The following is an 11,917-nucleotide window of genomic DNA, read 5'->3' as shown; positions in this document are numbered from 1 at the left end:
GTAAATAGGGGATGGTGTATCGTTCATGCGTTCGACCAATTTTATGTTTATTAATTTATTTACTTATTTATTTATTCAGTCACTATTTGTTTAGTTCTTAGTTCGTTAATTTTACCTTTGTTTGTTGTTTTTGCATTTTATATTAAGTTATTGTGATTTATTGATCAATTTTATTAGTATTGTATTGCGATTTGTTGGTCGATGCGTGCACGACTGTTGGGTGAAGGAGCAGGTTAAGATGCGACCTGGAACAAACGAGAGGTTGAGTATGGCTCCCCTCCTCCCTCTCATTTTTGTACGCAGCCAAGGGGTAATCCGAACCCGGAGGCGCAATGGATTGCACGTCGGATCAAGGGGCGGCCCTTGCTAATCCACCTCCTTCAATTACTATGATGAGTGAAGAAATTAGTGGAAAAGCACCGTCAAATCGGAATGGCGGCTCGCGGCTTGCCACGGGTTGCTCCGCCCGTGGAGGGCTGCCCGGCGTAGGTCCGGAATCAGGCCAGGAGCCGACGGGGGAGTTGCCGACGGGCCCTCCAGTCGATAAGTATGCCTCCGTCGATGAATCAAATGCGAAAGGGAAAGTAGAGGCGAAGGAGAAAGTAGAGAAGTGTACGCGGCCGGTGGTGGTTGCGCTGGAAAGGATAGACGCTCAAAAGATCAAAGTGGCAGAGAAAAGGAGAGCCAACAGCAGCGCCGAGATAGTGGATTTGAGCACGGGAAGCGAGGGGGAAGCGAAGCTTCCGGGGCTTCCGGAAATATCGCTGAGAAGAGAGAGAGGCAGGCCGCGTGGCCCTAACTACAAGGGCCCAACCAAGCCACTGAAAACGCGTAAAAAGGATGCGCAGACGTCGGCCTCGGCCTCAGAAGGGACAAACCATTCTAGCGAGGACGCGTGGAGTAAGGAAGTAGAGAGAGCGAAGAACGCTACTCCTCAGAGGAAACCCGGAGACAAGAGGACGCTAGAGGACAGAGAGAGAAAGGATACGAACCTCACCGCGCGGCAGAAAGATGCAGTGGAAGAGGTTGTACAGAAGTTCGAGGGAATGTCGAGGAGAGAAATAGCAGTCACAATGCTAAAGGTACTCGCGGAAGCCGAAGATGCGCGGAGAAGGTCCTCCAATATAAAAGGGGACTTGAACAAAAAGATATTAGTCGGACTACACTCGGCGAGATTCGCGGTACACAGGATGGCCACGGGAGCGTCAGAGTCTACTGTAGAGGAAAGGGAGAGTGTGGTAGGCGACCTTAGGGAGAGGTGCGACCGGCTGGAGAAGGAGGTCCGGAGCCTCAGGAAGGAACTCGAGGAGGCCAGGAGACTGGGGAGAGAGAGGGCGAGAAAGGAGGCACTCACGACGCCAAATGCACAGGAGGGGACCGGTGCGGCGGTAGAAGAAGAAGTCTTCCTCTCGGTGGAAGAGAGGACACTGTGGGGAAAAACGAAGACCCATCCTCGTCGAGTGGAGGGCGAAGAAAAGGAGGTGGAAAAGAGGAGAGAGAGGCCAAAGAGCTCCCCCACCTTCCGACCCCCTCCCCCAAAAAAATAAAAGGCGGGAGTAAGCGAGAGGGGAAAAGTTTGCCGTCGACTCGACTCCTCTTCTAGCAAGGAGGAAGCGGCGGGAGAGGACGTAGAGAGTGGGGCTGAGTCGGCCCCCTTCCTGCTGTTCGGTGGAAAGGACAACGCTCAGGAGCCAGGGGGGCCGGGCGAAACGGAGGGACCGAGGGAGAGAAAGGAGGAACAGGAAATAAGCATGCGGCGATACAGGGTCCGTCAACCGCGCCCTCGGCGGAAAAGTCGGGGTGGAGTGCGGTGAGGAGCAGGAAAACGATAGGGAAAGGAGAGAGGAAGAAGAGCCGAGGAATCGAGGAAGGAAGTACAAGGTCGAAGGGCCCATTAGTGGAAGCAAGGAGTGGAGTTCCTGGGCGAGTAGTGGACCCGGAGCTGGCGAAACTTAGAAAAAGGGTCCCAAGATCTGCGGCGGTGATGATTACGTGTGATGGGAGGGGTCCGTCATACGCGGAGGTCCTCGGGAGGGCTAGCGAGGCGGTGTCGTTGGAAACGCTGGGCATCGTGGAAACGAGGGTAAGGAGAGGGTTGACCGGGGGACTGATCGTCGAGATCCCTGGAAAGGATATGGGCGAGAAGGCAGACAAACTGGCGCAAAAGTTGAGGGAGGTGCTGGAGGAAGAGGGCGTGAGGGTGGCAAGGCCAACTAGGAGGGCTGAACTGCGCCTCTCGAACCTCGATGACTTGGGCACCATTGCTGAGATCGAGCGGGTCATCTCTCAGGTGGGCGGCGCAAAGCTGGAGGAAGTGAGAGTGGGCAACAAGAGGGTCCAAAGAAATGGACTCTGGTCGGTGATCGTGCAGTGCCCACTTGAATGCGCGGTGAAAATTATAAAGGCTCCCAGGGTCAGAATCGGATGGACGGTGGCCAGAGTGGAGCTGCTAAAGAAGAGGCCCTTGCAGTGCTTCCACTGCCTAGCAGTGGGGCACGTGAGGGACAGGTGTCCTTCGGCGGCAGACAGGAGTGGACTCTGCTGCAACTGCGGAGAGGAAGGACACAAAGCAAGGGACTGCAGAAGCCGGCCACAATGCCCAGTGTGCGCGGACAGGGGCCTGGGCACGAGCCACAGGGCGGGTAGCGAGGCTTGCCCGCCGGTCCCTCCCGGCGGACTGAGGAACGGACATGAGTCAGCGGTACGGAGGGCCGCCCAACCGGAGATGGAAGTGAACGCTGGAGATGGCGAAGCTCATACAAGTTAACATCAACCATTCGAGGGCGGCGCAGGATATCCAGAAGAATCTGGAGGAGGCGCACGCAAGCCTCGCCGTGATTTCGGAGCCGTATAGGGTACCGGTAGACGACAGGTGGTTGGGCTCAGTGGAGGAGCCGCCCACCGTGGCGATCTCGTGGCAGGGGGCGCACGGTGGGATGGCAAGGATACCCCTTAGCCGGGGACCGGGGTATGTGGTGGTCCGTTGGGGGGAGGTGGTGGTGGTGGGGGTTTACTACTCCCCAAGGCATGGGATAGGGGATTTTGTGAGATATCTGGAGGAGCTGGGAGAGGTCCTCACAAGATATAGTCAGGAACCAGTTTTGCTGCTGGGAGATCTGAATGCCCACTCCCCCAGGTGGGATGACAGACACTCAGACGCGAGGGAAGAGGCGCTTGTGGAATGGGCGGATAGTGGGGGCCTTGTGCTTCTAAACGAGGGAACGATTCCAACATGTGTACACCCAAGGGGGACATCGGTGATGGACGTCTCCTGGGCAAATCCCGCGGCGGCGAGATTGGTGAGAAGTTGGCGGGTGGATGCGGAGGCGGTGAACCTCTCGGATCACCGGAACATCCTGATTGAGTTAAAGACGAGGATGGGCCGACAAAACCCTGGTGGGAATAAAGCCTTCCCGAAGTGGAATGCGATGCGCCTGGATGAGGATAGGCTGCAGGCGGCAGCGATGGCTAGAGCATGGAGCGCTTCCGGAGGATTGGAGAGGTCGGCGCGGGAGGCTGCGGAGTGGGTGGACATAACCCTTCGCGAGGCCTCGGACGCCGCTATGCCCAGAGCCAGAAGAACCGGCGGTCTCCCCTCGGTCTACTGGTGGAACGAGGAGATCGAGGGGCTGAGGACGCACTGTATTAGATGCAGGAGGCGAGCGACGAGAAGAAGAGCCAGGGCCGACCGGGAGGCGGCCGCGGAAGCTGCCAAAAGCCTGAGAGAAGTGAGGAAGGAGCTGCGTAGAGCCATCATGCGCTCCAAGACGGCGGCGTGGGAGGAACTATTGGGGACCCTCGACTCGGATCCCTGGGGGCGCCTGTACCGAATCGTGATGCGGCGGCTCCGGCCGGCCGGGCCCCCCGTGTGCGAGACAATGTCGGAGGAAGAGATAGGCAGAGTGGTGCACGCGCTGTTCCCGGCGCATCCTGTGGAGTTGCGGGGGATGCGGGAGGAGCCGCGGGAACCTCGATGGGACAAAGAGTGGAGTGTCTCTGCAGCGGAGGTGCAGGAGGCCGTGGGGAGGATCAGCCGGGCCAGGAAGGCCGCCGGGGCCGGATGGCGTACTCAATGCGGTCGTGATCGGGACGGCGGGGTGCCTCCTCACTCAGTGGGCGGGGTGCTTCACGGCCTGCCTAAAGGAGGGAATCTTCTTAAACAGTTAGAAGAAGGCGCGGCTGGTCCTTTTAAAAAAGGTAGCAAAGCCCGAGGGGGAGCCGTCGTCGTACAGACCGGTTTGCCTGCTGAGTGAGGCAGGCAAGCTGTTCGAGAGAGTGATCGTGGAAAGGCTCACCCGACACCTGGAGACGTCGGGGGCTTTGTCCCCCGGTCAATTCGGGTTTAGGAGGGGCCGATCGACGATCGACGCGGTACTTAGAATGCGGGAGATCGTGGAGGGGGGCGTTGGCGGTGGAGGAGTGGACCAATACTGTGGATCCTGGTCTTCAACCTGGTGTTAGAGACGATACTTCCGCCGGGATGCTCCGTGATCTGTTATGCGGACGATACTGCTTTTGTGGTAACGGCGGACAGCGAGGGGGAGGTCCGCGTAAGAGCGGAGACGGCGGCAGCTCGCTTGGTGGGGACATTTGAGCGTCTGGGGTGGAGCGCATCCCTGCGAAAAACGCAGGCGATGTCCTTTGCCGATGTGTGGCATAATCCGCTGCGGGGGGACATAAACGTTGCGGGGGTCGGGATTCCCGTTAAGAACAGTATCAAGTACCTGGGTCTTACCATCGACCAGAAGTGGTCGTTCGTCGATCACTTCGCGGAAATCCTGCCAAAGGCGGAGCGGGCGGCAATGGCGGTGGTGCGCTTGATGCCCAACATGCGGGGACCGGGCGAGCGCCGCAGGCGATTGTACGCCGGGGTGGTACACTCGATGATTTTATATGGGGCCCCGGTGTGGGCACCGGCGATAGCGGCGAATAGGAGTCTCTGTCGGGACATCGGGCGCCTCCAGAGGAGGATCGCGTTACGAGTGGTGGCGGCTTATAGGACGGTGTCGCTCGAGGCCGCCTGTCTCCTCGCCAGGATTGTCTTGTTCGACATCCTGGCGAGGGGATATTGGCGGCTGTACCGTCAAACGCGGGAACTGAGGGAAGCAGGGATAGGATGGGCTCCAGGAGCAGAGAGAACCAGGCTGGCCCAACGCAAAAGGGTGCACGAGGAGGTAATCGCGGAATGAGGGGCAAGGATGGCCGCGCTCCCGCCTGCGGCGTCGGGGGCCAGGGTACGCGAGGCTCTGGCCCCCAGCCTGGAGAGATAGATGAACCGTGGACATGGCGGGCTCACGTTCCGGGCCACGCAAATAGTGTTTGGTCACGGGTGTTTTAATTCATTTTTGTACAGAATTGGTAGGGCCGCGTCACCCGCCTGCTCGCATTGCGAGGGGGCGGATGACACGGCGCAGCACACGCTGCAGGAATGCCCGGCTTGGGCGGAGGAAAGAGGTCAGCTGATAAACGTGATCGGCCCGGACCTGGGGCTCGGCCCGGTTCTTGAGGCTGCCATGTCCAGCGGAGAGAAGTGGGGGAGCCTAATTAGATTCAGCGAAAGGGTGATGCGAGCGAAGGAGGACGCCGAGCGCCTCAGACAGAGGAATCCTCAATAAGGCAGGCGCACAGGGGGAGAAGAGGGTGACGCGCCCTCGTCTCGTAGGTTGGGTCAGGGTGAAGACAGAGGAGAAGTTGTCGAGGGGGGAGCGCTGGCTCACTTAAGAACGGGAAGGAAACCCGGAAAGAGAGGGGGAGCTAGGCTCCGCATTCTGGGGGGGTCCCTGATGAGTGCATCCGTTGCGTCCCGGGGGCCCCCTCGCCACAAGAGAGTGAGGGTGTTGGAGAAGGGGGAGTTTTTTAGGCCGTAGGCCATGTGGGATAGTATCTTTTGCGATGTATCCCGCATGGAATCGGTCACACGCCACGGTACCGGGCCGTGGGTGTCTTGCCTCCCATGGTGGGGCGAGGACGGCTGGGCCGCTGCCGCGGGGGTTAGGCTAGGCGGGAAACCGCTGGGCTGCCACTGCGAGGGTTAGGCTAGGCGAGAATCGTCCCTTCTTGGTGCAGGTCTTGGCGAAGATTTTTCTCCTCCTACGCAAAATAAAAAAAAAGGTTAGGTTGGGGTTCTCTCGTGTGTGTCGAGACATACGGACGTGTCTCTGTGCCGCTCCGTCGTCTCCGCATGCGACCGTGCGGAAATAACACGCTTAGCGTCTCCAAAGTGCGGCCAGTGTGTGCGGATTACGATTCTGCATTGAATTGCATAGTTTTCGTGTGCAGGAGTGTGATTCTTTAAAAGAAATAAACGATTTTCCAGTGTCGCGAAACGTGGCTCGTGGCTCCGGCCTAAAATGGCTGGTCTTGCTACGCCGGGTATACCGCGGTAGCGTGGACGGAAGTATCCCGTTCGGAGATCTTTCTTAGGTCTCGGGAATAAAGTACGCCTCAGTTCACTGTTTAGCGACAATTAGATACTACGGCCGGTGATACTCTGGATTTACTCCAGAACAATAGCGAAACATATGTGCGGGCCGACCGGTGTGTTACATGTGTGACGTGTCCTCCGAAAACGCGGGAACACACCGACAGTGCATGTGAACTCCGGTTTACGCGACAGTTATATGAAGGCAGTACGGAAACGTGTAATCCGGGATTGAGTTTGTTACGCGGTCTGGATCTGATAAAGACTTACAATAAATAAGAGATAAATTGTGCTGCGAATACGTTCTGTGCACGGGTGTGTATTTTGCGTGCATGTTTTCTCGAGTGGGCTCGTGTAAATGGGCCTTTGGTGAGGTGCATGATCTTGACTCCGCATACTCTGCGGTGGTAGCGCCACGTACTTGGTGATGACCGGCGGGGCATGCACTTATGCCGGACAGTGGTCAGTGCGGTAATAATTGCACTGGGTGCGCATGGTGCGCGGAGTAGCGTGCTCGGTTGCGTTGCACGAAAGTGAACGCGTGGCGGCGCGCACCGCGCCGGCATGTGCATGTCTGCTATGGCCGTGATGGCAGCGATTTTTGCTTGCAGTGGCTTGTAGTGACGCTTCGCATGCGACTTTCTGAATGTCACTGCTTGATTGCATGCGTAATTAACTAGGTGCAGTGCTGTAGGCCGGTGGCGGCTGGTCAGCTGTCCCTCCGTTCTCCCGGAGGGTTCTCGCTGCCCTTGCGGAGTGCCTGGCGGGCTCTTGGGACCCGCGGTCTCCCCTTGCTATTATAGCCAGCGTGGATGTCCCTGGGGTTCAGCGCTTTTTAACTCCTGCCCGCACGCGTTCTGCACCCGCTGCATCGGCTGGTCATCAGTAATAAGGTAGGAGATGCAAAACACCGTTGCCAGGGAAGTGGGAACCTCGCTCGGTTTTTGGTAGGAGGACTCGCGCTCTTACAGCATTGTCCTGAATGATATATGGAGTGTTTCGTGCGGAAGTATTCTAGACAGAGTTGTACTCTTGTACATTAACTTTGACATTTATTTATCTTATAAAGTGCATACTGTATTTACGCGGGAGTGGAAGAGGCGCCCATGCGTCGGGCGCTCGTGTGGTTACACGATTGCGATTGAGTTTTGACGCGGATATTGCCTGTGGAAGCTCTCAATAACGGAGTACAAGAATAATTGCGAAGTAGGCCCTGGCAATGTGTGATATTAAGTAAAACATATATGCGGTTGCCCTGTGCACGTCTGTTGCGGCTATTGCACCAAGACCCTGCATCCGTACATTGACATACGGAACTGCGCCTGCCCGCGCCGCCTGAGAACTGACGTGCGGGGGATGAGCGACGAGTGGAGCCTGACAGCTGAGAAACGGAGGTGTCGGAGCGGAGTGATGCAGCACGTGCACGTGCCTGCATAGACTGTGTTTATCCACTGTGCCGTGCACTCTCGCGAGACTTTTTGGGCGACCCTGTGCCACGTACGCGAATCCCGTCGCGGGAAATATATGTACACGTGTAGTCGGATGCGTTCGCGAGGGAAACGATATGAAATTTGCTAACTGGCTGACAACGTTAAGCTGTGCCTGACTGATAGATGCCTGCATGAAACAATTTATTGACTGGGCGGTGTAAATTACTTTACATCTTCGCCTTCCGGTAGTAAATCACCCGTCCGATAACTTACGTGAGCGGGACAGCGCCCCGAGAAAACCCCTCCGCCCTACGAGTGCTTATATAGGTGACTGGTGAGGTTATGGTGCCTAGGACGGAGGCTTGGATACTGGCGGAGTAGCAGGTGGATGACTGCTATTTGATGCTTTATGTGTATTGTTACATGCGTGATGTTGACTTCTGCCCTCATCTATATACAATTGCCGATAAGGCCTGTACTATAGCAAGAAAGATATAATTTGGAGCGAATCCTTGGGCCTAATGATCTGGCATCTCATATATAGAGGCTGGAGGCTTAATTATCAGAAATATTGTTAGTGGGCGGTTACATTCTTTGATTGAGCATAATACATTGTGAGGGAATTAGCTAACTACACCATTGACTCGATGCTGAAATTTACACAAGAAAACATAGCCTGCGGTGATAATATAGTACGGCACGGTTATAACATACAGGACAGAGACTGCTAGATAGTGTTATCTTAGTTGAAGTCAGAGCGTTTATTTATTCATACATGAATAAATAAATATACAAGTAACAAGTAGTGGCCGTGCGTGCGGTGCCGCTGCACCTGTGTACGTAGCGTGGCTTAATGACAGGTAGCAATATATAAGAGACAGTAAATGCGGAGCATACGGGTAGTGTAGGGGGAGCGCTTCCTGCTTGTGAGACTGGAGGATCGAATGATTATCACATTGCGGGAGCACATAAGCTGTCACTGTGCCTGTGTGCACTGTATAGCCTGGAAGAAATATTAGAAGCATTAATTATTATCGCTTATGATAATTGGAAATAAGAGATGTCTTGCTGATGCGATTCAATAAGGTACTATTAGAGTGGATAGTTAAATTAGTGTCACCTGTTGAATGACTGCTAGAATATGTGCCATTGTGGGAGGACATGTGCTGCTGCTGCGTCTGCATGCGCTGCATAGTCTGGAAATAATATCAGAGATAGTAAATACCACCAATCTATGAGAAACGGGAATTGGTAGTGACGTGCAGATATAACTTAAGGGAAATTAAGTAGAATAGATTATAAATAGTGTTACCTGCTGACTAGTCGCAAGGATATAGCGTCACACTGCGGGGATACACATGTTGTCGCTGCGCCTACGTGCGCCGTAAAGCCTGGAAATAACATTAGAGACATTGATCACTGTCAACTCATGACAAATGTGAATAAGTGACTCGTTAGCACGATTTAATAGTATTCAAAGAGTGGATAATATAATAGAATAGCGTTACCTGTCAAACAACTGCAAGGATATAATGTGGCACTGCAGGGGTGCATGCGCTGGGGTGATACCCGATTGACCACGTCCCGATTGACCACCAGCCACTCACAGCACTTGAACAGTGGAAAATCTCTAGGCACCGGCCGCTGTGAGTGGCTGTGGTCAATCGGGACGTGGTCAAACGGGACGTTCCCATGCGCTGTCGTTACACCTGTGCGTACTGTTTAGCCTGAAATAACATCAGAGGTATTAACTACAATCTACTTATAAATGGATATAAGGGGTGAGAAAGGTTGCTACGAATCGGATATTGCTATGCACTGAACTGATACTATCATATTATACTGCGGGACAACACGGAGCGTGTACACATGTGCATGGATGTAGATTGGTGATGAACATAATTATAAGAGACATTATCTTGAATGCATATATATGCAACTTGACGAAAGGAAAGGGTATCCTGTGCATAAGCTTTATAGACCAGAAATAGATTGCGGATGTGACACTTCTATATAAAGAAAAGTAAAGGATAGTAACTGATTATTATTATCACATTGAAGTGAGATTTCGGGATGAATAGAATATAAAAAGATTGCCGCTTTAGTAAGGGACCGTAGTGAAACGACGTTCGTTAGGAATAGCAAGCCGGCGTGCCCTCCCACCGTTTGACAGGTGGGGTTAGGGTGCCCGCGTACGGCGCTCGGGACGAGGTAGCATAGAATAGTGGGCTTTGCTGACGGCGTGAGCTGAATATACGATTATTATTTTTGAACCGATTTTACGTATTGCAATGCCGGGGTGACGCCCTTGGCCCATAAAAGCGGTCGGGTCGCCTTACCCCGGTTTTGGATTGATCGTTGTAGAGTTTGTATTTCCTCACCCTTCTTTGCATCGGGAAGCGGATCTGCGGGGGGCAAGTACCAGGTAGGCTCCAGACTTGCTCGCCCGCGGCGTCGATGGAGTTGCGGTCGCCGAAAGTGAGGTTGGTATCAATAAAACTGTACCGCGGGCTGTAGAGCAGGGGGTCCAAGCTGATATACAACGGACTGAATCACTGAATGTTGACAAGCTTGTCCCCTGCGTGGTAGATGGCGACACGAAATACTACACATACATATTAAAGATATGTCGGTGATTGCCAATACACACGATATGGCAGTTGATGACAGTCAGACATGGTCAGACAATACGACTGCGACTTGCTACGACTCTGCGTCTGAACCACGTGCAAACCATTAAGTTTCTTTTTTATTTTTAATAATTTTGTACAATTTGTAGAATTTAAATATGTCTCGTAAAAAATGTGAAGTGTTAGAATGCACTTCTAATATAGAAAAAAAATATCATTTTCCAAAATGCATACAACGAAGCAAAAATTGGTTGAGTGCGTGTGGCAATATTAACTTGCTAAAATTATCAATTGAAAAACTACACAAAGAGTTATATGTGAAGCTCATTTTGATGACCAATTTAAAGTATCTAAAGGTCTTAGCAGAACTGCTGTACCAACTTTAAATTTACCAGGTATATATATATTAAATATATTTAACAATTTAATAATATATATATGTATATTGATTATATTTTATAAATTAAAAGTATGTATTTTTTATGTTTAGATCCTATTGATGCTTCACATTATGGAGAATTCATCGAAGAAAACATAAATCTGCCAGTTGAATCAACAGATATAGGTAAAAGATAAATTTAATAATTATATTGTGTATGTGTATATAATATATTAAAAAATTATAATATATTTTTACAGAGCATATTGACTCTCACATACAGACTCATGTTCATGAGTCACAATTAGAAGAATCAACACAAGAAATTGGTTCCATCTCATTTGATGCTTCTAACGAGACACAATTAGAAGCAGTAGAAGAAATAGGTATAATTAACAATATCTGTAATTTAACAAATATATTTTATCATATTTTTAAATAATATATATATTATATACATAGATGTACAACCTGTTGAACATTCAACATCATTCACTACCAATATGACGTATACGGAACAAACAAATTCCAGCTCACTTTTGCAGAAACAAACTTCTACAAATGTAGTCACTGCAAGGAAGAAAGGTAATAAATACATGGTTGATTTAAATTCTCCGTGGAGAATGTAAAAAAACGTAAAGTCTGTTCTTTGTATTTGAATTAGTGTACATACATTCATTCAGAATTAAAAAGAGCTACTTATTAAGCTTAATTCTTAATATATTCTTAATACATATATTCTTAATATATTCAGAGTGTAATAATTATTGAAGGATTCACAGGAGAAATCTTTGTATTCATTGTACTAGTTTAAAATGAAATAGATATATATTTGAAATTCGATGAAAACGAGGAAGAAAGTTTTAGTGCAGTCCACTAATGCAGCGATAAAGAACAGAGCTATATATTTAATATAGCATAATTAATATAGCTAATATTTAATATATTTAATAAATTTGGAACTTAAGTTTAACAACACATTGATGTTCAGTAATCCTAATGCGTAGAATTAGTATTATAGAATTAGTATTATAGAATTAGTATTATAGAATTAGTA

The 11,917-nt window shown here is 51.1% G+C and overlaps 1 protein-coding gene across 1 annotated transcript; it reads left to right on the top strand.

Annotated features, from left to right (window-relative positions):
* Positions 1 to 332: 332 nt before the first annotated feature.
* On the top strand, positions 333 to 5,189 carry LOC105450628. The gene is made up of 4 exons (XM_011690561.1): positions 333 to 1,481; positions 1,766 to 2,731; positions 2,793 to 4,197; positions 4,462 to 5,189. The coding sequence occupies exons 1-4, from the start codon at positions 333 to 335 to the stop codon at positions 5,187 to 5,189; spliced, it is 4,248 nt and encodes a 1,415-aa protein (XP_011688863.1).
* The last annotated feature ends 6,728 nt before the right edge of the window (positions 5,190 to 11,917 follow it).

Source organism: Wasmannia auropunctata, unplaced genomic scaffold, assembly GCF_000956235.1.
Source record: "Wasmannia auropunctata unplaced genomic scaffold, wasmannia.A_1.0 LD336060.1, whole genome shotgun sequence".
NCBI lineage: Eukaryota > Metazoa > Arthropoda > Insecta > Hymenoptera > Formicidae > Wasmannia > Wasmannia auropunctata.
This window is presented reverse-complemented; position numbering and strand designations above follow the sequence as displayed.